This window comes from Cynocephalus volans, chromosome 11 (assembly GCF_027409185.1).
Source record: "Cynocephalus volans isolate mCynVol1 chromosome 11, mCynVol1.pri, whole genome shotgun sequence".
Classification (NCBI taxonomy): Eukaryota; Metazoa; Chordata; class Mammalia; order Dermoptera; family Cynocephalidae; genus Cynocephalus; species Cynocephalus volans.
Window position 1 is genome coordinate 12,474,882 of NC_084470.1, and position 26,134 is coordinate 12,501,015.

A 26,134-nucleotide genomic window follows, 5' to 3' on the forward strand; every position below is an offset into this window, starting at 1 on the left:
ATGAGGTTCTAGTTTTTCTACATTCTTGCTGTGAAGCAGGTTTACTGTGTACTGATTACCAACTTGTCTGAGTTTCGTGAGACAGAACACTCATATGATAAGTTACCTGAAGTGCATTTGTTATTTACAGATAGGCAGTAAGGGACAACAAAAACCCGCAGATTCATTGTGAACTGGTTCTCTGAGGCTCAGGAAAGCTGCTTGGGGCAGATGGAATCTCAACTGCATGTGCCCCACTTGCATCGCAGCTGAGGGGGACCCCAAAAGGCAGCCTGCCCTGGGTTATAAACCTCGGGGCCATGTGAATAATTTGGCTAAAGCTTTGAAGGGCAGTCTGCTTCCTATCTCTAATGGGGCACACAGCCCAGGCAGTTCGAAGCAGTTCCTCCCTAATTTAAGATGTTACATCCCTGGGAGGAACAGGAATAAGGCACTGGGCAGTTTCAGGCAGTTCTTCCCTGTTTCAGGATCTTGTATTCCCAGCACATTCTACAGTAATTGTTGAGAAGTACAAGCAAGAAGCGAGGAGAATTGGGTTGGTCCAAGGCCACCCAGAGAACTTCCTATACTTGGTAACACTTGATATCTGACTTTTTGATTCTGACCATTCTAAGTGGGTATGTGAAAATGGTATCTTGTTGTGGTTTTGATTTGCATTTCCCTGATGTCTAATGATGTTGAACATCTTTTTATATTCTTAATGGCTATTCATATATCTTTTTTGAAGAAATGTCTATAAAGATTCTTTGCCCCTTTTTAAATTGGATTGTCCTTTTATTGTTCAATTGAGTTTTTTTTTTTTATTTTGGATATATGTCCTTTATTAAATACATGATTTGCAAATATTTTCTCACATTCTGTGGTTGTCTTTCCACTTTCTTATGGCATCCTTTGAAGAGTAAAAGTTTTAAATTTTGATGAAGTCCAATTTACCTATTTTTTTCTTTCACTGTTTGTGCTTTTGGTGGCATATCTAAGAATCCATTGCCAAATCCAAGGTCAAAAAGATTTATGCCTGTGCTTTATTCTAAGAGTTTTACAGTTTTAGCTCTTCAGTATAGGTTCATAAGCTATTTTGAGTCCAGTTATGGATTTCTAATTGCATTTCATTGTGGTTGGAGGATATACTTTGCTTTATGTCTGTGCTTTTAGTTTTATTGAGAGAATGTTTCATGTGCACTTGAGAATTGTATTTTCTGTCATTAGGTGGAGTATTCCTTTAGGTCTAGGATGTTGTTTATAGTGTTGTTCAAATAATCTTTTTCCGTGTTGATCTTCTTTGTAGTACTATCCATTATTGAAAGTGGAGTATAACGTTTCCCACTATCATTGTTGAATCGTCTCTTCATTTTAAAAATATTTTATTTATTTTGGTGCTCTGTTGGGCACACATATATTTCTAATTTTTCTATCTTTTTCCTTGATAGATTGACTTTTATTACTATAAAATGATCCTTGTTATCTCTAGTAACATTTTTTATTTTAAAGTCTATTTTGTCTTTCACTGGTATAGCCACTTCAGCTTTCTTGTAGTTGCTGTTTGCATGGTTATCTTTTCCCATCATTTACTTTATTCTCTTTGTGACTTTAAGCCTCAAATGTCTGTCCTGTAAACAACGTTATAGTAGGATCATGTTTTTTGAAAATACTTTGACAACATGCCTTTTTGTTGGATTGTTTATTCCATTCACATTTAATGTAATTGTTGATGTAATTGGATTTATGTTTGCCATTTTACTTTTAGTATTTTACATATCCCAGGTCATTTTTCTCCCTCTATTCCTCCTTTACAGCTTCCTTTAGCTTTATTTCACCCTTGTTTTTGAACAGTAACTTTCTTGGACATAGGATTCTTGATTGACAGTTTTTCCTTTCAGCGCTTATTGTGTCATCCCGCTGCCCTCTGGCCTCCATTATTTCTGCTTAGAAGTCAGCTGTTAATGTTATTGGGATTCCCTTGTAAATGACTCATTTTGTTACAGTTTTTCCTTTCAGCGCTTATTGTGTCATCCCGCTGCCCTCTGGCCTCCATTATTTCTGCTTAGAAGTCAGCTGTTAATGTTATTGGGATTCCCTTGTAAATGACTCATTTTGTTCTTGGTTCTTTCAGTATTTTCCTCGTGTCTTTCACTTGCAGCATTTTTACTGTGGTATGTCTGCTTGTGGCTCTCTTTGTGTTTATCTTACTTGGAGTCTGTAGAACTTCCTGGGTGTGTGGGTAATTGTTTTTTAATACATTTGAGAAGTTTTCAGCTATTATTTATTTGAGTGTTTTTAATGTTCCTTTTTCTTTCTCCTCTCCTTCCAATATTACTGTCATTATGTGTATGTTCATGTACATAGTTGTGTCCCATATTTCTTTCCAGCTCTCCTTTTTTTTCCTCTGTTCTTCAGCTTGCGTAATCTCTATTAGTCTATCTTCAAGAGTGCTAGTTCTTTCTTTTGCCAGTTCAAATCTGCTTTTGAGCCACTCTTTTGAATTTTTTTATTTCAGTTATTGTACTTTTCAGCTCTAAGGTTTCCATTTTTTTTAATAATTTTTATTTCTTTGTTGATATTCTCTGTTTCATATGAATTATCATCATACCTTTCTTTATTTCTTTAATCAGACTTTCTTCTGTGAGCACATTTGTGATAACTACTTTAAAATCTCTCTCTGTTAAATCCAACATTTGGTTACTTTCAAAGGCAGTTTCTGTTGCTTGCTTTTATTCCTGGTGTATGGATCATGCTTTTTTTTTTTTTAATGAATGATAGGTTTTTTTTGTTGTAAACAGGACATTTTAGATAATATATTGTAGCAATTCTGGGTGTTGCTTCTCCCCAGGCCCTTCCAGGGCTTGTTATTGTTATTTGCTTATTTATTTATTTATTGACTGGCTGGATTATTTTCACAAAGTGTATTTCTTCCCTACTGTGTTATTTATGACTCTGATGTTGCTCCTCAGGGAGGTGTGGTTTCCCGGACATGCTCACAGCCACTCTGGGGCTCTCTCCCACTCTTTCCCTAATCACACCCAGCAGTTAAACTTCACCAATTGGGCCCATTGCTCTGCTATTTTCCATAGTGCCCTGGGGCATAAATTCTTCTTCACACCCATTCAGTTGAATTGTGGCTCTTTCTAGGGGTTAGTTTCTGAGACTGTTTGGTATTTGTGCCATCCCTGACTCCCAGCTGTCTTATTCCTTAGTTCTGTCCTGTAAGCTAGCTGGTTTGTAGTCTAGGCTGTATCTTCATTAGATCCATGAATCTCCTCCCAGTTGCTTTTTCACCATAACTTTCACCATTCTTGAGGGAGCCTTTAGGTTTAAACTTTTGCTGTATTCTTTTGCAAATGAAGTCAGTTCTGAAGTTTTCATAGGTTTTCTTGATTTACTGTTTGCTGTTAGGACCATTTCCAAAGGCTTTAACTTTAAATATTTTTGTTTTTTAAAATAATTCTTGCCAGTTTCACTGGGGAGCAGGTGAATGGAGCATCTGTGCTGTCATGCTGGAAGTTGATCTCTCCAATATGGTTTTATGTTTTGGAGAGCAAGGATCAACTTACATGTCGTGCATATTTTATATGTTCCTTAGTACTTGCTGTAGTTCTCTGCACACATTGTGTTGTATCTAGTGAAATCACAATTATCAGTCTAACGTACTGGTTGAAATACCAGATCTTAGGTCAAACTGCTGGGTTCAAATCCTGGTTCCTGAACCTGGCAGTAGTGTGACTTTGGGAAAGTCACTTAATCCCTCTAAGCATTTGTGTTCTCATTTGTTAAGTGGGATAATCCAGATGTCACAGGATTGTTGTGATGATAGAATGGAATAATTTATGAGTAAAAGCCCTTAAAACAGTACTTAACACATTTTAAATGCTCCATACATGTTAGTGGTACTTATTAGTTCTTGTTCACTAACATTGTATAAGAATGAAAATACCACCCACAAGTATTCAAATGTCCTATTTAGCAACTATTAATAGCCTGAATTTTTAAGTCAAAATACTATAATGTGAAATTTTCAGTAGCTTTTTGGCTCTTTCTCTGTAAAATATCACCCACCTTTTGTATTTCTTTTCTGTATTTCCAAGCTGCTTTAAGGGAAATCTAAGATTGAGTTGTATAATTTGGCATTTGACTTCCATCAGTGGGATTCTCTTTTTACTTGAATCTCAGACATCACTTATGATTTTTCTAGTGTTGCTTTTTAATTCCTGTGTAGGTTTAAACAAAAATGCACTTAGCTATTACTGACAGTACTGTTTTCTGCTTATTAGGTTGACTGGAACAGCAGGTTGCAATGAAATTCATTTTACGAGTATACTTCGAAACCTTTGGAGTGTATTTTTATATAGACATTGAAAGAAAGTGAGCCTACACACCGGGTACAGTTCAAGCTGTATTAAAGGAAAAGAACCTGTTGTGCTGTGCTGAAAGTGGGGAACAGCCCAGGGCCGCCCTCAAAATAGAAGGCAGCAGCAGGAGTGGGGGTGGTAGAGGTTATACAGGGGGCCAAGGACTGGCTGATACCATCAGGGAGGGATGTTATGCTAATGTGGATGGGGTGGAGAATTGTGCCCTTGCAGAAGCAAAAGGGTTTCTCTAAGTCAGGAGGCTTCCTGTAAAGGGCAGGGGGAAAGGGCTTGGTGCCGGAGTGGAAGACGAGGCCGGCAGCTATTTCGTGCTTACTGTATGCACAGTGGTGCCGGTCACATCCAAAATCCATCATTTCTGCCTTTTAAGTATAAGAAGAAGGGAAAAGGGGTGTAGGTCTCATTTTTCTGAAGCTACTTCCTGCTGGAGATGGGTGAAGATATGGAAAAAATAAAAGATTTATGTTGGCTAGTAAACCAATTAGGTGGTGGGGTATTGGTTTTGTGTGGGGAGGCTGTATTCCTCTGGGGAAGGGTTGCTGATTCTGAGGGGCTGATATCCTCCTTGCAGGAATAATTTGGCAACCTTTTGGTTGGTGAAAGCCTGCATTCATTCCTGAAAGGAATTAGAGAAACACAAAAAGAGACAGGGACCAAAAAGTAGGATAAGTCCCAGCACAGTTAGGGGTCCTAGTAGGGGCATAAGCCAGGATATCCAAGGGTTCAGTGAAATGCTTTAAGTTGTTTTGGATCACCCTGGACGCACTTATGTTATAACAGCACTCCTCCCCCAAGAAGAGGCAGGTGCTTTCTTTCTCAGCTGTAAGGAAGTACAGGGCCTGATGGTTTTGTAAAGTGACTGTTGCGAGTGAGGTGACCTGTCGCTGGAGGGAGGAGATGCTGTCTATATTTAGTTCTTCTGAGAGTTTTTGATAGAATTGAGAGGCAGTAGCAAGGCCCACAATGCCAGTCCCAGTTGCAGGAAGGATCCCTGCCTCAATTTAAAAAGGTGCAATTAGTGCCCTATGGGAGCGGGGGTGGGGGGGCACTTCCTGAAGTGGGGGCTGAAGTTAGTCCCAGTCCCGTCTCCATCTCTCCATCTGTCTGGAATGTGATGTTGGGGATGGGGACAAGCCAAACGAATATGCAAGAAATCGTGTTAGGGGGCTGGCAACAGGATAACTGTAGTTTTACAAAGGAAATATATTCTGGTTTTAGGGCATGGGTGAAGAGGGGGTAAGTGAGTGGTAGCATTTGATGGTGTTAGTGAGGCAGAGTGTGGGCCGGCCCCTCACAATGCTGACAGTCCCCTCCGAGGTGAGATTAGAGGAAAGTGAAGAGACGTTTGTGGAAACATTACGGGCTGCATCGACAGGGAGGGGTGTGACCACAAAAAGTTTCTTGCGAAGCGGGAGACAGATGAGTCACTCGGGGACCAGTCTTATTCATTGAGGACTGCATCGTCCCTGCGGACCTGGAACCTCTATGTTCCAGGTAAGGGGGAGCATTGAGATAGGAGGAAAAAAACAGGAAGGATGCAAAGGGTTAGGGGGCCAAAAGAATTTAAAGGGCACATCGCCACAATGAAATTGCTAAGAAGCATCCTACTGATAGGAGGTAAAGGAATGCCAGAAGAAATCTTCCTATAATGTTACAATCTTTTGGGGCAGCACTGGCTAATCCTGTAGCAAGTACTAGAACAGATAGTATAATAAAGGTTAGGGACACGGGGTGGTAAATACTTACCATGTCGCATGATGGCAAACCCGTGATAGCAGGTCAGGACCAGTCTTGGAGTAGCTCTTGTGCAAAGGACGTGAAGTGGGCCGGTAAGAGTGAGAGGATAATTGCTGGGGAAAAGATCATCCTTCTTTTGGGATTGGGGGAAGAGTGGAGCTCCTGGAGATTTTCAGTTTTATGGGTTCTAAAATGGACAAAATGTGAGGAGATGTTGGGTTGGGGGTTCAGTAGAGGGACCCCTCTGGCTTGGTGTTAACAGATTCTTTGGTTAAAGTCTCAGGTGCTTGTTTTACCAAGGATAAGTGGTACCAAGGGGCCTTTCCCAGTACTTTTACTGCTGTGTGGGTGGTGAAAAGTACTGTATAAGGCCCTTCCCAACATGGTGAGAGGGGCTTTGGGGTTCGGGTTTTAATATACACTTGCTGTCCTGGGCTCAGTTTAAAGTCTGAGGAGGTGGTGGGGAAAGGATGAGGTAATAGGAGGTTGGCCTGTTCCCTAAGAAAATCCCTAATGAGCGAAAGAGTAGGGAGATGCTGGCCTAAAGGCGATGAGCTGGAAGGGAGAGGTGTTAGAGTGAAGGGCCTACCGTATATAAGTTCGAGGGGGCTGAGGCCTGTGGGCTTGCAGTGGGGGGGCAGCCCATAGGCCCGTGAGTGACCTGTGGGTAGGTCAAAACAAGGAATGATTTCTGAGGTGAGAGCATGCGTTACTGCTGTAGCATCCTCTGAAGTGCAGGGAAAAGCCTTAATTCAACCTGAAAAGGTATCTACTAGGGTTAGAAAATAGCGTGTCCTTTTGTGGGGAGGCATGTGAGTAAAGTCAGTTTGCCAATCCTGGCTGGCCAGGGGTGTATCCTCTGGCCTGGCGGGTGGGAAAGAATTTAAGCAATGAGTACACAAAGGGCAGTTTTGAGTGGATTGTTTAGTAACTTGGCCATGTGGGGAGAGTAACATAAGGGCCGAAGAAGGCATAGTAGGGGTTCATAGCCTATATGAACCAAATTATGGAAATCTAAAAGGATTTGCTCAGCTTGTATGGTAGGGAGGACATAGCAACCTGAGAGAGTATACCAGTTGTCCTTCCTCTGTGCCCCCAACTTTTGGAGGTGTTGTATTTCTTGAGGTGTGTACTGGGAAAAGGGCATAGGGGCCATGAGAAGGACTTGAGTAGGAGAGGAAGAGTAGGGGGGCCTGGTGATTGAGCAGGCTGTTTTGTGGTTAGATCTACCAGTTTGTTTCCCTGGGCTATGGGGTCGTTGGAGGTTTGATGTCCTCTGCAGTGTATAACGCCAACCTCCTTTGGGAGTTGTGCAGCCTTAAGAAGTATCTTGATAAAATGTCCACTTTTTATGGGTCCTCCCTGAGTGGTCATGTATCTTCTCTCCTTCCATATGGCTGTGCAGGAGTGTAGGGTGTGATGAGCGTACTTAGAGTCAGTGTATATATGAACTCATTTGTTACTTGTTAGTGTGAGAGTGTGGGTGAGGGCAATGAGTTCTGCCTGTTGGGAAGTGGTGTTCGGGGGGAGTGGGGCAGCCTCAATAGTTTGTGTTAGATTTACTGTGGCATAACCTGCCTGAGGGGGCAGGCATGGAGGTGGCACTCCCATCTATGAACCATGTAATGGGATGTGGGGAGATGTGTGGAAAGGGATTGAGAAAGAGGTCTAAAGCCTCCATGCAATTGTGTTCTAAGGGTCATGAGTATTTTACGATGAGAGTGGCTGGATTTAAGGGAGGGCAAGGTTTAAAGAAGAACTGGGAATTTTCCTTATGGCTGAGAAGGTCTTGACTGTTGTCCAAAAGTTAGTTTAGAGCTTTCTTGTGCTAAAAGGGCTGCTGCCGCCAAGGCCCATAAACAGGGGGGGGGTCCATCCTTGAGCTGTGGTGTCTAGTTGTTTAGAGAGGTATGCAACAGGTGAGAAAATATCTCCTACCTTTTGTCCCAAAACCCTGACTGCCAATCCTTGGGTTTCGGTGACATATAGAATAAAAGGATGAGATAGATTTGGGAGAGTAGAGCTGGGGCTGCGAGGAGAGCGGCTTTTAATCACTGGAAGGGAGAATGAATGGGCTTTGTGCGATCTACAGGAATGGCAGGATCCCCTTTGGCTGCCCCATAAAGTGGTTTTGCTAGTGTGCCAAAGTTAGGAATCCATAGGCGAAGATATCCTGCAAGCCCCAAGAAAGGATTTCACCCTTTGTGGTAGGAGTAGGGAGTTAAGAAATTAGACTCTTGTGATCCACCATTATTTCCCTGGTGTTGGGGGTGAGGTGGACTCCCAAGTAGGTGACTGAAGGAAAAGAAATTTGGGCCTTGCTGGGGACACTCGATATCCCCTGGAGGCCAGGAAATTAAGGAGAGCAACAGTGTGGGCCTGTAAATCCTTATAGGAGGGGCTACAAAAGAGGTCATCCACATATTGTATTAACGTGCTAGAGATTGGGGGAAGTTCAGATTAGTCTTGAGCTAAGGCCTGGCCAGAAAGTGGGGGCTATCCCGAAACCCCTGAGGTAGTACTGTCCAAGTGAGTTGTTGGGAACAGCGTGTGTCAAGATTAGTCCTGTACTAAATGGTATGAGCCATTAGGCTTTATAACCAGAAGGATGGGTGTATTAAGAGGTGAGTGGGTAGGCAGTGAGAGATGAGAAGAAAGGAGTTTGTTTATAAGGGGCTTTAACCCTGTTAGGTGTTTGTTAGCGATGCGGTACTGTGGGGCATCAGGGAACAAGGAGGAGTTCCGCAGTTTAACAAGGATGGGGAATGGTGTGTAGCAATGGAGGGAGAAGAAGCATCCTTAACCTTGTCTGAGGGGGAGGGGAAGGTGGAAGCCTTAGGGGCCAGGTCTGGGTGCGGCCTGTAGCAAGAGTACTGTAGCTGGAGTTAAAGTGTTTAGGGTACCCGTGGCGCACTTGGTAGAGTGCTGCGCTGGCAGCGTGGCGACGCTCCCGCCGCGGGTTCGGATCCTATATAGGACTGACCGGTGTGTGCCGGTCACGAAAAAACGACAAAAAAAAAAAAAAAAAAAAAGTGTTTAGGGTAAGAATAGCTTTGAATTTGAAAAAAATGTCCCATCCCAGTAAGGGGGTTGGGCATTGAGGCATTATTAAAAATTTGTGTGTGGGTTGGGTATGATGTAGGTTGCAGTAATGGGTTTAGTGATCCGTGGGTGGTATTCTGATCCCTACTATTGTGATAGAGGATGGGGTTGTTGATCCTGCATATTCAGGAAGGGTAGAGTAAACGGCCCCTGTATTGATGACAAAAGAGATCGGCTTACCTGCTATGAGGCGAATTACCCTGGGCTTATGTGTGGTGATCTCCATGGGGACCTCAGACCCTGGGCATCATTGGTCCTCCTCCTGAGCAAAGCCAAGAAGCTCTGGTAGGGATGGCTGTGAAGCCAAAGGCTGTAGGTTGGGGACTGGGCCACGCCCTCCCTGGCAAGTGGCACAGTCAGCCCCCCAGTGACTGGGCTGTTTGCAGTGAGGACAGGGCCCCGGAGGGAGCCGTAGATTGGGACATGTTCATGCCCAGTGGTTCGGTTGACCACATTTGAAACAGTTTCTGGGTGGCTTGCCCCTTAAGGCAGCCGGCTATGGAGTATGTGAGCCATGGATAGCATTAGCCAGGAGCTGGTATTTGGCCTGATCTCCTTCATAGTTTTTTCAAATATCAGGGGCTGATTGGGTAATGAAATGAGAGTGTAAGAGGGCCATGCCTGCAGGGGAGTTTGGGTCTATACATGTATATTTACGTAGGGCCTCAGAGAGGCGGGTTAGGAACTTGTTGGGATTTTCAGTAGATCTCTGTGATTTCTCTGAGCTTGTCATAATTGACTTACTTGTGAGTAGCCTTTTGGATGCCATAAATCAAGTGTGTGATCATGTTATCCCAGAGATCCCGATCCCTGTGGGCAGCCTGGTAGTCCCAGTTTGGGTCCATGCTAGGAACAGCAATGGCTCCCACAGGCCACCTATTATTTTGAGCATGTACCTGAGCCGCCATCCAGACCTGCTCCCTGTACATGGACTCAGACAATTCCTTCCATCTTAGCCACTTGACAGAAAGGTTATAAAAAGCTGGAACTGAGGTGGGGTTGTTACCTGACGAAGGGGCAGAAGGAGAGTGGTTGAGTGGCTGAGGACGAGCATCTTGAGACCAGGTGTGGGGAGGAGAGGGAAAAGGCGGAGGGGCTGGTGAAGGATTTGCAGTGTACAGAGGTAGTCGAGGTGGCCCATATGGGTAGCAGAGTAATCTGACAGATCAGAAAATTGATCCGAGTCTGGAAGGGGAGGTCGAGCATGAGCTAGGAGAATTGGAGACATAGAACAGTTTTGACAGAGAGAAGAATGCGTTTAGAGATAGAAAGCCTGAACAAGGAAATCTCTCTGTCTTGCCGTTTCAGTGAGTATCTAAATCGAGAGTGCCATCTTGTGGCCACTGGGATCCCTTGTAACGAGGTGTTCGAGTTTTAATATCTCCCCCGAGGCCGAGAAATTGGCCAGGAGGCGGCCCAGAGGCATAGAGTGCGGAGTACAGTAGAAAGCGAGACGTGGAGGTTTGGATTGTGAGGATCCCATTTAGAGGGTGAGAAAGGAAACGGGCAGTCCTGGTCAGAGAAGAATGCCGCCAAAGAGTGTCTTCCTTGGTATGCATCTTTTTGAGAAAAAAGCCACGACCAGCTAATGAAGCGTCCTTCAATAGCTGGGGGCCACGAGAAAAGTTCCCTCGGCCAGGCGCCTGGGCTTCGTAGAGACGGGAGTTGTAGAGAGTATTCTGGGGAACTCGTAGAAGTAGGCAGGACAGACCCACTGACTCACCCTGAATTGAGGCCGATGTTGGATGTGTTGGTGTGAAACGGCAAAAGTAGAGAGTCCCGGACACACCCAGTTTTGGCCGGTCCGGGAAGGGCAGCCAGGAGCCAGTCAACCCAAGAGAGGGGATCGTCCGACGGTCCAGCCAAGACCCTTCCCGGGTTTCGGCACCATAGTGAAAGAAAGTGAGCTGAGACTCCGGTACCATTAAAGCTTTACTAAAGGAAAAGAATCTGCCGGCTGTACTGAAAGTGGGGAACAGCCCGGGGCTTCCCTCAAGATGGAAGGCAGCAGCAGGAGTGGGGGTGGTAGAGCTTATATAGGGGGCCAAGGGCTGGCTGATACCATCAGGCAGGTATGGTATGCTAATGTGGATGGGGTGGAGAATTGCGCCCTTGCAGAAGCAAAAGAGTTTCTCTTTAAGTCAGGAGGCTTCTTGTAAAGGGCAGGGGGAAGGAGCATAATGTTGGAGTGGAAGACGAGGCCAGAAGCTATTTTGTGCTTATTGTATGCACAATGGCGCTGGTCAAGTCCAAAATCCATCAGACATCACTGTTTGTATATTTGTATTATCTTTACTTTTTAAAATACCTTCTTTATCTTGATTTCTTGGTGTCTTCAGGCACAAATAGAGTTATACCCCAACTGCTGATTTGGTGTAAATGTATCCCGCTCTTTTTTTCATGAACTAGAGGAGGAACGGTCTTCCTGATAGGCAGAGCTACCTTAACTGCCAGTCTTCTGGGTAGGGGTCCTTGGTGTTCCCCCTGGGAATTGCTAATCAGCCAGGGTACTTCACTGTCCTAAGCCAAGCTCCTGCACTCTCTGGGAATACCTCTCTCAAGTTGCCAGGCCCACGTGGGGTCTGAGGGGGTAAGAGAGGAGGAGAGGACAGGGGTGGATACACCTGGCTATTCCTGTGACTGGTGCTGATGTATCATGCAGAAGCTGTCCCTCGAGCCCCCTCTCTGGGCCTGGAGCGCTGTTGTGCTCACCCACCTTTGTCAATCTATCTCCTCTCTCGTGTTGTAGGTGCTGCACTGCACCTCCAGTCAGAGCTACTGGTTACTTGTGTTTCAGGCATCTCTCATGATTTCTCTGCCACAGAAGGTTCTGCTTCTGGTTTACCACCATAGTTATGCGACTGAATCGTTTGTTTCTTTGTTTAGTCTTTCATATGGTCTTGGGATAGAAAGGGAAGACTGCAGTATGTGTTCAGTCTATCATCTGGGGAACCAAAAATACAGTGAAAAGTTATCATTTGAAATAAATTGGTTTTAGTGTTCAGAGTGGCTCTTGCTTTAGATGCTGTTTGATTGATTAAGCATCTCTCTTTAACCTAACAGGAGACGCATTGGTATTATATTTGATAAGGCACTTGAGGAATGAGTTCCTCTATTGAGCATCAAAATCTTCTCTTGAAGTTTACATAATAAACGTGTTGAATGTGTCTGCAGTACTCTTGAGGGTAAAATATGTTTAGTTTTTTTTATTGGGAATGCCTAGAGCTCTTTTCTCAAAATTAGGAACCACCTATGCCACCTTCCCCATATATTTTTTTCTAGGTAGAAGAAGTAGAAATTTGCTTGCAGCTACCCTAATGTTCATTGAAAAGCTGCAATATGCCTAGTACTGTGCTAGGCACTGGGGCAGGGTTAGCTTGCCAGTGACCTTCTGTTTTTGTGAATGAAGTTTTATTGGAACACAGCCATACCTATTCATGTGTGAGGCTCCTTCAAAAAGTTCCCGGAAAAATAGAATTAAAAGATAGTATAAATCTTTCCATGAACTTTTTGAAGTACCCTTGTATGTGGTGTTTGTGGCTGCAGATTTTCCCCCTAATTATTATCTAATAATTTCCCCCCAATTAAGTTGACCTTTGATTTTTTTAAAATTTCTTTTTTAACAGCTTTATTGAGATGTGGTTCATATATATGAAATTCACCTGCTTTAAGTGTACAATTCAGTAGTTTTTAGTGTATTTATAGAGTTGTGCAACCATGACCATTATCCAGTTTCAGAGCATTTTTATCACTCCCGAAAGCAATATTGTACCCATTAGCGGTAACTTCCCATGTCCCCCATTCTTCTCCCATCCTCAGCTTGAAGCAGCCCTTAATTTACTTTCTGTCCGTATAGATTTTTCTGTCCTGGAATTTTCATATACAGTCATGCGTTGCTTAACAACAGGGGCACATTGTAAGAAGTGCGTCATTAGGTGATGTTGTGTGAACATCAGAGTGTACTTACACAAACCTGAGTGGTATAGCCTACTACACACACCTAGCCTATTGCTTCAACCAACATCATACATGTGATCCATTGTTGACTGAAATGTTATGCAGCGCATGACTGTAAATCAGATTGTACAGTATGTGGTCTTTTGTGACTGGTTTCGTTCACTTAGCATGTTTTTGAGGTTAATCCATGATGTTGCATGTACATGATGGGCTTTTAAATTAACAGTTTTTTGCTGTTGCAAGCGATGCTTTGTATGTATTTGGGGAGCTTATTTTTAAGTGACTTTTACTATTAACAGTAAAAATCCCATGTCATATTTTTATACTTTTGCTGAAGCTCTGGAAGAAAAAGACAAAGGTAATATCATTTATAAAAATAGAATTGAATATCTCTGGGAATGAGTAAGCCCTTACCTTTTGAAGAACTCACAGTATAGTTGGGTTAGGGTGACAGATCAATTATAATACTATGGAAATGTTACAAGTGATTAGGCAAAATTCTAAAGAAATGCAGGAGGAGCAGTTAATTTCTTGGGAGGTATGCACAAAGTGTTAGAAAGTGAGTTATATTTGATCTGACTCTAGACCCTAGAATATTAATAAAATTTCAGGAAGTGGGTGTTGGCAGGAAGGAAGAAGGTATTTTGCAAGGAGAAGGATTATGCAAAGTCATTGAGAGATGAAAGTACTTTTCCAGGAACTTATAAGAGATCGAGTCGGCCTCAGTAATATTGTGGCAACAGGAGACCAGTAATAAGGGTCCAAGCTCATTGGTCACACCTGCTGTGAGAATCATTGGAAAAATTAGGTAAGATTAAGACTCAGACACATTTGGGTTTAGAGAGAGAACTCTGATGTAGAGGGTGGGCTGGGGATGGGAGAGTCTAGAGGTGGTCTGTACAAAGGTTGTTGTAATTTTTTAGATGAGAGACGATAACCTGATGTTATTTCTGATAGTGGGAATGAAAGGAGATGAAGTAGAGAGACATTTTTTAGTTTAAACTGACAGGACTTATTGATGTGAGTGGTGAGGGAAATGAATTCTAAGATGACTCACATGATCCCTCACTTGGACAGTTGAATGATTTGGGAATTTGATAAACATCCCCAACATTGAAAAAATTAACTTGTCACATTAGAAGTCATCCACTTTCTGCGGATGAAAGATCTGCTTCATTTTGCTTTAAGGAATAAAATAATTTCTTATTTTGTAATTTAAAAGTTATTTCAAATGTTTATTTCCAGTTTAGAAATGAAACAGGTTTATACTGAGCCTAGGAGCTGTCATTTTTCAACCTGAACAATCAAACTGCTATTAATTATCACTTCCTCATAGCCAAAAGAATGCGGTGGTGTAAAGGTTCCAGTTGATGCCAGTAAACCTAATCCAAATGATGTGGAGTTTGATAATCTGTATTTGGATATGAATGGAATCATTCACCCCTGTACTCATCCTGAAGACAAGTACGTAATTTTTTTTTTTCACCGATATCACAGGTCACAGAGGAAATACTATATTGTGTTACATTGTTTGCTTGTCATTATAGACCAGCACCAAAAAATGAAGATGAAATGATGGTTGCAATTTTTGAATACATTGATAGACTTTTCAATATTGTAAGACCAAGACGACTTCTCTACATGGCAATAGATGGAGTGGTAAGTGCTAAAAAAATTGACTAAGAACCCCCCATTTTTGTTTTTTCGGTGTTCCCAGTGTCCAGAATGAAAGTCAGCTAAATGCTGGAAAATGTTGATGGTGAATTTGAGAAAGAAAGCCTCACCTTTCAGTCATTCATTCAATCATTTTTTAGTGCCTATTTTGTGTCAGATACTATGAAGTGCTGGGGGTGTTGGCAACTGCCCTTGCTGTGGAAGAGCTTACTATCAAAGGGAGGGAGACAGATAAACGAGTGGGTTTAGTTACTTAGAGGCTTTATAGGCACTAGATAACACATGGAGGCTGTTGAGCGACAAGGAAGTCAGAGCTACCAAGGGAGTTAGGAAATAGAAAGAAGGTGACTTTTGTTCCATTTCTTTAAGGATGAAGAATAATTGGACATTGGTGGGCAGTGGCAGGGGGTGGATGAGATAGGTATAGGGAAGGGAGGACCTTCCAGATTTCTCAAATGTGCCAGGTAAATACACTTGCCATGCCTGTGACCACACTGACACGTTTGGGCAACTACTGATGGCTTGGATTGAAAAGGGAAGTAGAGTGACAGCTTGAGAAGGCCTTACGTGCCATAGTCAGGAGTTTCAATTATATCCTATAGGCAGTGAGTAGTCATCAAAATGATTTAAGAGGGTAGTAACTTACTGACCTTTTACCATAATACCAAGTAGCTTAGCTTATAAATGACCAGTAAACTTTATGTCAGAGGAAAGCTAAAGTAAGTCATACTCCTAAATTTATTTAGTCATATGCAAGTAGACTCTCTCTCTCTCTCTTTTTTTAAGATTTAGTACATCCTCGTGGCTAATGGAATGATTTTGAAAATCTGGGAACTTTGAATCCAAGAAGATTAGCTTTTCCGTGAGATTCTTGTAACTCAGTGGAAAATCTTAGCTACCTGATAACTTGTTAAGTTTGCAGTTACAGTGGAGTAAAGAACAAAGAGAACAGGAATATGTCTCGTTTAGAGCATATTCCAGTTTACATTCAGCTAAATTTCTTGAAGAAAATATTTAGCTTTATTCCAGTGTGCCCCTCCTGCTAGATCAGGTGTGTGTGTGTGTGTGTGTGTGTGTGTGTGTGTGTGTGTGTGTGTGTGTGTGTGTGTGTGTGTGTGTGTGTACACACACACATATATATGCACATGTATATACACACTTTTTTTGTTAAAGTGTAACTGTAGATCATAGAACTTGGTATTTGAGGGGGCCAGATTAGATGACCTCATTTTACAGGAAAGGTAACTATTTAAAGAGAACATAAGATAACATATTTAGATGTAGACAGGTTATTCCAGAGTTTTTTCCAATTCCAAAATTCAGTTTAGTAACTTCCAAAATCTTACAGTCCAGTTCACTTCATTCTGACTTATCCAGTGATTTAAATTACATTTCAGTTAGAGGGATTTAAAATAATGTTCCCTTTCTAACTGTTGTGATAATTATGAACTTTATGGTGGGAGATACAAAAAGTGCATCAATGTCCTCCAGATCAGGAAGTAGTTTTCTGCTGCTTTTATGGGACATTGTGAATCCTATTTGGAGATCATCTTTATTTTAGTTTTGGACATACGGGAGGTCTTCTGAATCTGTAGTAACTTACTCATTGCATGCTGATGACTGGGTGTTTCAGTAAAGTAAACTTTCCTTCTTGGGTGCCTTGAAGCACCTTAACCCAGGAATACTGGCATTAGGTCATGGGCCTTGTTGTATGAATTTCTGTGGCTTCATAGGCTGTTAGTCTGTTTGACATGTCACTCACTCACCTGATCAAGCTCAGCTTTTAGATTCTTGGTCCAAATTTAAGTACTCAGGATCTATGTCTATCATGAAGGGATTATTAGACATATTACTTATTTTTCTTCCATTTTAGTGTACTATTTTATAAGAATGACTGATTCAAAATGATGTACAGATTTATTTGTGAATATTTTGAATAGTATTATGTGAATATGAAGTACACGTTTTCAGGCACCACGTGCTAAAATGAACCAGCAGCGTTCAAGGCGATTCAGAGCATCTAAAGAAGGAATGGAAGCAGCAGTCGAGAAGCAACGAGTCAGGGAAGAAATATTGGCAAAAGGTAAAGAATATGCATCTTGAAGTTGGACTTTTTAGATGTATGCAGAAGGGGGAGAAGTGGCAACTTTTTCTTCTAAATAGTGAGGTTTTAGTTTAATGATGATACCAGAATATCCAAGGAAAATGTATATTCACTGTCAGGGAAAAATAATTCTTGGAATCCTTTACTCCTATTAATAAGCTTACTCACTTCTAAACTCTTCAGTAAAAGAGACATTTGGGAATAAAAGGAGGGAATTCTACTACGGAGAGCAGATTTTCAATCCTTTTTTAGGGTAAGTGCAGCTCTTCAGCTGACTTTCATATGTCTGTAAAGTAGAAATACATTAAAAGTCCTTCTTCTTTTCTCCATGGGGGCCATCAGAAATCTACAGTTCTGTAGACATTTTCTTCAAATCAGTCTTGGTTTGCTTGCTTATTTCTTCCGCTTGAAACTCAGAGGTTTATCTGAGGAAGCCAGAGATGATTGATCCATATTTATAGGCTGTTGCCAAGCCACTCATACATTTTTAGTGTAGGTTGATGGATCAGGTACTGTATCTAGGGTTCCTTAATTTTGGGGGGTGGGGTGCAGTCATCTGTGCCATTCCTCAAACCTTGAAATTCTTGGTGGGTACATAGATGGGAGCTGACCAAGTCTCGGAGAGGAGGAAGGTCAGGGAGTGCTGATGCAGGCTGGGACTATTTCTCTCCCAGCACACGTGTGTGTGAGGTGGGACGTGGTTGTAGCAGGGTAATTTGTTTGGTGGTCTGCTACATAAGGCAATATAACAGACCAGGAAAGCCACAATTTATTGGCTGAAGATAATTGCACGTTGCGGTTGAAAAAAAGATTCCATAGTTGTAGTCGGCTCAGGCCTGCAATTGTGACAAATTTTGTTACTTTAATTTGCTGGAAGCGTGTAAGTGTACCTATAGTTACTTGAGCTGCAGCTTGTAGTTAAGACTCTAAACTGGCTTGTATTTATAACAGAATGTTTTTGATTTTAAAGATGTCCTTTTTTGAAGATGTTATGAAGTATATTTGTTTCTTCAGAAGCAGCTAATCATGATATAGAGGAAGAAATATGGTTTTTATATCTGTAGCTGAATATTTTATTTCTTATATATCACTGTGATAAACTCAGCATTTTAATTTTATTTTTCTAAGGCACCCGTATCATAAGAGCTGTTATAAAAATTAAAACCTCTTAACCTGCGCGTGTGTATGTGTATTCTCCTGTTGCAGGGGGAAGAACTTAATAATTTTTGTTTTCTTATGTAATGATGTAGTATCTTTTGTGTATCATATATTGTTTGACAGTCTTGTAAAAGCTTAATTTAAATTTGAGGTGAGTAATCTTATTTTCTTCCCAAAAGAGGGAATATTGCTCTTCAGGTGATAACACTTCTCTTTCTTTTGTATTTGAACTTTTTTGTTGTTGTTCTGGCTTAATATTGAGTAATTTACCTCACTTTTTATGTGGAGAACAAAACATTGCTTTTTTCTCTAGGTGGATTTCTTCCTCCAGAAGAAATAAAAGAAAGATTTGACAGCAACTGTATTACACCAGTAAGTAGTCTCATACTTTGCTAGCTATTGCTAACTCTTAAATGATAGATTAATTTATTTCCTTTTATCATTTTAGGGAACTGAGTTCATGGATAATCTTGCTAAATGTCTTCGCTATTACATAGCTGATCGCTTAAATAATGACCCTGGGTGGAAAAATTTGACAGTAAGTTTCACATTTTGGTACTTCAGAAAGATTAGGGTGATCACTTGAGGCTGTACTTTGATATGTCTGATATTATTTAGCATTTTTTTCCCCTCGTAAAAAGCTAGTTGACTGTCAGAGGAAAGAGAATCTTCCAGTATTATTGGAAATGGGGCACCTTGCATGGTCAGGTTTTAGTTAGCTGAATTTTCTCTCAATGCCAATTTTGTCCTCTCAATATCACTATGAAGCCATAAAATCGGATTCATAATTTTTAAGCTTTGTATATAGGAAGGTAATTTTTAAATGGAAGGATCTGTTACTATATATCAGAATACAGTAAGATTAAAGTTTTTTAAATCCTTTAAAAAAATGGCTACCTTCTCATAAATATTTAAGTAAAATTTAAATGAACTTTTATGTAATTTTAGGTTTATAAGCTTGTTTCCCTATTAATTAGATATGGTAAATTGTATATAATGGGTATCTTTTATTATTCTCAGGGCTTAATATGATTTTGTGCTATATTCTGGGGTAATTGTGAACATAGTAGGAACTTGTGAACTGATCAGTTTTTCTAATGGCTAAGTCTGACTCAGATATTTTTTTGTTTTTCATTCCATGTAGTAGATTAATTAGTGAAGTAGTTTTGGTGTTTAACATAGACACACACACCTTATTCAGAACATTTTCCAGCTAATAATAACACTGTCTTAATAGAATTAATAACACTATCTTAATAGAATTATCTAAATTTTTCTTAAGATATTTAGTTCTTTTGATTTTTGTGCCTGTACAAAATTGGGGATGAGCTGAAAGTGTTAAAAACTTTTTTTAATAGGTTATTTTGTCTGATGCTAGTGCACCTGGTGAAGGAGAGCATAAAATCATGGATTACATTAGAAGACAAAGAGGTGAATCTCATAAATGTTTGATTATATGATCCATTAAAAAAGATAAGCCATTAAATAGAAAATACTTGGTAGGATGTGATATTCTTTTGGTGTACAGTATATTTATACATATGTAATATATGTTTCTCCCCTTTTTAGCCCAGCCTAACCATGACCCAAATACTCATCATTGTTTATGTGGAGCAGATGGTGAGTTTTGTCTTCAGGGTTTGCTTCTCTTGGATTAAACCGTAGCAAGTTGATGGGTTTTTATGTAGTAATGGATTATTCATGGTTCCTTGATAATTCTAAAATGTCCTTTTTTTAATTGTTGAAACAATTGATTGTACGTATCTGTGGGATAGAGTGTTGAATAAAATTCCATGTTTGTTTCATATTTGAAAGGGAAGTAGTATCGAGTTGCTGTTTGATTTGTGATCATGATCATCTGTGGGTTTTTTTTTTTTACATTTCTCAGCCTTTTAATATAGCTGCACATACCTTTAAAGTGGAAAATTTCCCAAGTGTTTAATCCTGAGTGGTAGTCTGTGTTGTAGGTCCACACATCTGGAGGACTTCTTGTTGACTGAGGCCTACTAAGAAGTTTTAGGCTTTGCTACCTCTGTTGGGCTTTTCTTTGTGTTGGTGTCTTACAGTTCTTTGTTATGGTAAGGATACTCAAAGTACTCACTGTTCAGTTTTTTTCTTGTTGTTCATTGACAGCTGATCTCATTATGCTTGGCCTTGCTACACATGAACCAAACTTTACCATCATTAGAGAAGAATTCAAACCAAACAAACCCAAACCATGTGGTCTTTGTAATCAGTTTGGACATGAGGTTAAGGATTGTGAAGGTTTACCAAGAGAAAAGAAGGGAAAGGTAAGAACATTGAGATGGTAGTTGCCTCATTATTTAAAAAAATTCTATTATCATGGTAAAACATACATAACACAGAATATATGGTTCTAACCATTTTTAAGTATACAATTAAATAGAACTAAGCATATTTAAAGTTGCCTCATTTTAAAAATGGATAAAGAGAAGATTATGGTTGATTAGATTTTTTACTTGCTTGCTCTGTTACCCTTCACAGAAATGTATCTTTTTGTGCACTTTAAAGTAAGCCCTTATTCAGAAGCATGCACACACTCATTCTTATACTTTGCACTTCTTCTAACATAGCCTATATCTCCATGTGAGACTTAGGTTTCCTACATAATGCCCATTATGTGTGATTTGTTTGTAGAAGTTATTTGTTTCAAATGGTTACTCTTCTTGAAAGGAACTGCAAATCAAATATATTAAGCTTCTTGATACTTTTAAGTTATTTCTAGTTTCTTTGTATTTTGGGTTCACTTGGTTATATCCAGTCCCCTTTAAAGTTGTTTCTGTTTTAAGAGTGTGGTGCCTCTTTAAGAAATATTGTTGAGTAAAAAAGCAGATAAGAATGTAATATACTGTATGATTTCAGATACGCAATACAGAAGAGGCAATATACATATATCTGTGCATGTATGTTCACAGAGAAGGGGCTAGAAGCATATACATCAAAATATTAATATTGGTTGGGTGTAGGTCAGGTGTTAGCAAACTATAGTCCTTCAGATTTGGCCCATGAGCTAAGAAGAATTTTTACATTTTTAAAGGGGTGTAAAAACAAAATAAAACATGAAAAAATATGTAACAGAGGCCCTGTGTGTTCCCCAAAGGCTCAAGTATTTACTCTGGCTTTTTACAGAAAACGTTAGCTGACCCTTGGTCTAGGTATGATTGGGCTTATGGATAATTTTTATTTTAAAATGCTTTGGTGAGCTTTTTTAAATTTATTACATATAATATGAAAATGGATCTTGCTTTAGAAAAAGCCTTATGATTTGCTTGGTTGAACAGATTGCAAGGTGGACTTGTTTAATCTCTCCCATTCTTGCAGCATGATGAACTTGCAGATAGTCTTCCTTGCGCAGAGGGAGAGTTTATCTTCCTTCGGCTTAATGTTCTTCGTGAGGTATGTAGCAATAATCACTGGAATCGGCAGTCTAAAGCAGGGTACCTTTTGATAGCTTTAATGGCAGCATTCTTTTTGGTTGTAGTATTTGGAAAGAGAACTCACCATGGCTAGCCTACCATTTACATTTGATATCGAGAGGAGCATTGATGACTGGGTCTTCATGTGCTTCTTTGTGGGAAATGACTTCCTTCCTCACTTGCCATCATTAGAGATTAGGTATGTGTATTTGTGTGGTTTTTCAAGCTACTGTTTTAGCCTTCTTGACTTTACTTTGTTTACTGGTCCTAATGCATAATGTTTGTCTCTTGGTGGCAGGGAAGGTGCAATCGACCGTTTGGTTAACATATATAAAAATGTGGTACACAAAACTGGGGTGAGTTCACTCTTTAATAATTTCAAAACAGATGTATTCGCTTTTATAAGAAGATCATTTTACATGTATTTTATCACTTACAGGGTTACCTTACAGAAAGTGGTTATGTCAATCTGCAAAGAGTACAGATGATCATGTTAGCAGTTGGTGAAGTTGAGGATAGCATTTTTAAAAAGAGAAAGGATGATGAGGTAAAGTGTTTCTATTGCAGTAGCTAAAATTGCTCCTGTCCCTAATAGGCTGTGATGATCCTGTGATTGTACTTTTAACCTCTTTGAGTGCATTGTTATATCATTATAGTGTATGGACACTAATGTAATCATGAGCAGTCAGTGCTTTGATTATTTATAAAGGTTGTTATGCTTGCCGTGTAGAACTATGTATTGCACACTGTGAGTTGCATTGTAATTTTTTTCCTCTCTTCGTAATCTTAATTAGGACATTAACACCTGTCTAATCAATAGGATATGAAATAAAGGTTAAGGCTAGAAGAATGCTGGGATTGAGCTAGTGGCTGCCATGTTTTATAGGAAATACTTATGCTCTGGAAGGCAGGTTAAGACCTTGGAACTCCTAGGAACTTGTACTCTAGGAGTAAAGGGGTTGGATTGTATCACCTCGGGGAGAGGGTTGGAAGAATATAGGATCTGTGGAAGGCTGCAGCTCTTAAGTAAGAAATCGAAACATAAAGAAGGAAATAAAAAGTAACAAAGCACTTTGAAATTGATTACATATGATGGGTGAGTGCTTATGTGAGAAGTTCAGGTGTCTGGCTTGGGCAGTTAGGAGTTTGCTGGTGCATTTACTGAGATAGCAAGGACTTGGGGGTGGAGTGAGTTGGGGTGGGGACAAAGTGGAAACTTAGTTTGGAGATATTAAATTGGAGGGACTATACAACACCTGAGAGGAGAAAAGTCTGTTGAGCAGTTGGATGGATATGTGTAAAGTTCAGGACAGAAGTCTTTTGAAAAGAGATTTGAGAACTGTTAGCTGATGGGAGTTACTTGAAGCATGATTGAGAACTTGAATTCTCTGCGATCTTGTGTGGAGTGAAAGTGCCTCCAACAGAAGTTTTGGGAAGCGTGGTCATTTAAGGGGAAAGATGGGCCAGTTCTAGAGAGGTGGAAGGAAATCCCTAAAGAGAGGAGAAGCCATTGGTGCTGCCCGAGGGATCAGAGTGAGATGAACAGGCACCTAGTCTGTGGCCAGGAGTTGGAAGGCCATGGGGAGCTGGTTGGAGTGGAAAGGCAGCAGTCTGGATGCAGAGTGGGTTTGAAATGGCAAGGGAGGCCAGCAGTGGGCAAAATGAGCAGATAGTAGCTTCTTAGAAACAGAGTAAAGGAAATCCTTTCAGAAACTGATTTTATAAGAAGCAAATAGCATAATATTGCTACATTGCTTCATGATCTCCCAGTAGATCAAAGTGCCATTGAATCTGACAAGATTTTCTTTCAACTTTGTGTATTGTAGCTAGTGATCTCATTTTTAGAACTTTGGGCATCATTTTATTAACACAGTGAGTTGACTATAAGCATTCTTTCCAAAAGCCTTCAGTACTTGGTAATCTTTTTCTGTGATGGCAAGAATTTTCACCTATCAAATTAAATTACAGAACTAGCTTTGTCTGGGGTTATCAGATGTGTACCAGAACAACCATTATTAACCAAATCTTCAACAGTTACCGTGGCTTCACTTGACTTGCTGCCATTTACACTTAACAAAAAACTATACATACTGTGTACTACTTGGTATAAAAACCTCGTGTTAGACAGTCCTTTTATGTGGCTTTAGCAGATTCTGTACCATTAAATATTGGTGATAACTTGGCATTAGAGGGGAAAGTATGGGATTTGATAGATACTTTAGTGTTTCTGCTTTAATTAATATGGTTTCCAGCTTCCTGGTGGAGAAGGCATTATAAAGCTTTCGGTCTTTTTGGTGTCCCTGAAGTCATATGATGTCCTTCAGCATGATTGGGCATCAGGGGAAACCCTCAGAAATTAAATATGAAAGTTTCTGGGTGTATGTATTTTCCTGAGAATTGTGTCAAAAGTGGCTTTTGACAGATTACTACAGGAGTTCATAGCACAAATAAGGTTAAAGATCAGTAAGGTCCACCCAGGCAGTCTTCTGCTTATATGTGACTACCACCCTTAGAAATAGGTATTTAACAGACCAGCAAAACAGATGGTAGGAAAAGAATGTATCAGTATTTGTCCAAGCAAGTGAAAAATGTTCTGAGCAACCCTATAGGTTGTGGGAAGTGCAAAGGAGGGGGTGGGGAATCCATTTGGAGTATGTAAAGTTTGAGATACCCAAATGGAGATGGGAGTGGGGAGAGGTCCTGGTTGGAGAGTCATCAGAATCTAGAGGATGTTTAAAGCCATGAGACCAGGTAATTACTCTTATGGGAGGAGAGAAGTGGAGAGGGCCCAGGGGAATATCAACATCAAGAGGTTGGGAAGTTGAGGAACAAAGGCACGCAGCAAGAGGGAAGGAGGAGAGCCAGGTGAGTCCCAGAAGCCAGGGGAAGAGTGTGATTCAGGGAGGAAAGAGTCATGGTCAGATAAGGACTGAAAACTGACAAATGGATTCCATAATCTGCAGGTCACTGGTGACCTAAATAAGAGATTTTTCCTTGAAGATGAGGGCAAAAGCTTGATTAAAGAAATCAGTGGTTTCCGTATTGTAGGAGGTTTTAGGGTAGTCACCCGGGCCCCACTTCAGAGAAGCAGACTTCTGTATCCAACGTTTAGCCCCTCTCATGGCAGAAAGCATCAATTTTAAATCTCCTGAAGATATTATATTGCATTTGACTGGACTGACTTGGGGGGGGGGTAGAAATGCAGTCACTAGGACAGTACCTGCTGGCCCCTGTTTTAAGCCACAGCAGCAGCCATGCCACCCAAGCTGTCATTTCAGTTCCTTGATACTCAGCGAAACTTGGGCATGGAAGACCTTTGAATGGCCCAGAGTTAGAAGGGAGCAAGATCAATCCAAAATCCTGTCCAGTTGAAACCATGGCTACATTTTGAAAATGAGTGGATGGGAAGAATTAATGTGGACTGGACCCTCTCTTGTGAGTTAAATTGGTCCAGAGTGAGCAGTGCATACATCTGAATTTCCCTCCTTTTTTCCATTGGATTGCTGCTTTGGAAGCTAGGGGTGGGGGCATTGTTTACATAGAGTCCCACTTTTCTCTTTTCCCTGTTGTGCCATGCATGCTTCAGAGTTAGGAACTGTGAAGCCCTTTGTAGGTAACAGAGCCTCATTAAACTGTCTTGTTGATTTTTTAAAAAATTGCCATGTTAGGGCCGAGCCCGTGGCGCACTTGGGAGAGTGCGGCGCTGGGAGTGCGGCGACGCTCCCGCCACGGGTTCGGATCCTATATAGGAATGGCCGGTGCACTCACTGGCTGAGTGCCGGTCACGAAAATAAAAAAAAAAAAAAGAAAAATTGCCGTGTTATTAACTATATTCAGCTGTTTTGTATCTTTCCATATTGACAGCCTGTTCGCTCCAGGGTGAAACAGGGCCTTTGTCATAGTTCTTGCACTTTCCTGAAGTGATGTCAGAAACTATCTGAAAAAGATTGAGATCTAAATTCGGTCTCTCTACCAGTTTAAAGTTCTGATAAACAATACTTTAAACATACAGTTCACTGCCTGGTTTAATCATGTACCTAGATTTCTGATGTCTTCCTTTAAAACATAAATTGTCTCCTGAATCATTCCTGGTAATGTTTAACTCTGATATTTTTTTGTGTAATTATTTGACAGAATATATGGATTTTATACTTTTAGGACAGTTTTAGAAGACGGCAGAAAGAAAAAAGAAAGAGAATGAAGGTACGTTTTAATTAATTTCTTGAGATTGGCATTAGTGTAAGATTACAATTTATGAGGATGTTGTTCATTACAGTAGCTTTATTCCTTATCTAGTAGGGGTTGGTCAGGAACATAAATATCCACCCAGCTGCCTTCTTACCCAGAGAAAGAATACTGGTGTTAATTTTCAGGAAGCCCTTTCTAAGCTCTGGAGGCTGAAGAGATATACCTGATGGGCGGGAGGAGGGTGGCACTTAGCTATTTGAATTGTTTATAACAATCAGATATTTTTTTGTAATAAAAATAGCCAACTCTTTGTATCCTCTTGAAATTTACTACACTCTATCTTATTTCTATGTTTTTGTTAGGTTCTTAGAACATAACACTCTAAACTTTGTTGTTTCTCTGCTCCAAAATACCAC

The 26,134-nt window shown here is 40.6% G+C and overlaps 1 protein-coding gene across 1 annotated transcript in view; it reads left to right on the plus strand.

Moving 5' to 3' along the window:
• The window catches only part of XRN2 (5'-3' exoribonuclease 2), an 83,964-nt gene that overhangs the window by 8,679 nt on the left and 49,151 nt on the right, over window positions 1-26,134 (plus strand). Inside the window, exons 2-14 of the mRNA XM_063113925.1 lie at window positions 14,494-14,621; window positions 14,705-14,816; window positions 16,803-16,914; window positions 18,407-18,465; window positions 18,542-18,631; window positions 19,452-19,524; window positions 19,663-19,713; window positions 20,227-20,384; window positions 21,436-21,510; window positions 21,596-21,729; window positions 21,829-21,886; window positions 21,970-22,077; window positions 25,689-25,733. Coding sequence (XP_062969995.1) covers window positions 14,494-14,621; window positions 14,705-14,816; window positions 16,803-16,914; window positions 18,407-18,465; window positions 18,542-18,631; window positions 19,452-19,524; window positions 19,663-19,713; window positions 20,227-20,384; window positions 21,436-21,510; window positions 21,596-21,729; window positions 21,829-21,886; window positions 21,970-22,077; window positions 25,689-25,733 — 1,203 coding nt within the window. The remainder of the gene's footprint in view (window positions 1-14,493; window positions 14,622-14,704; window positions 14,817-16,802; window positions 16,915-18,406; window positions 18,466-18,541; window positions 18,632-19,451; window positions 19,525-19,662; window positions 19,714-20,226; window positions 20,385-21,435; window positions 21,511-21,595; window positions 21,730-21,828; window positions 21,887-21,969; window positions 22,078-25,688; window positions 25,734-26,134) is intronic.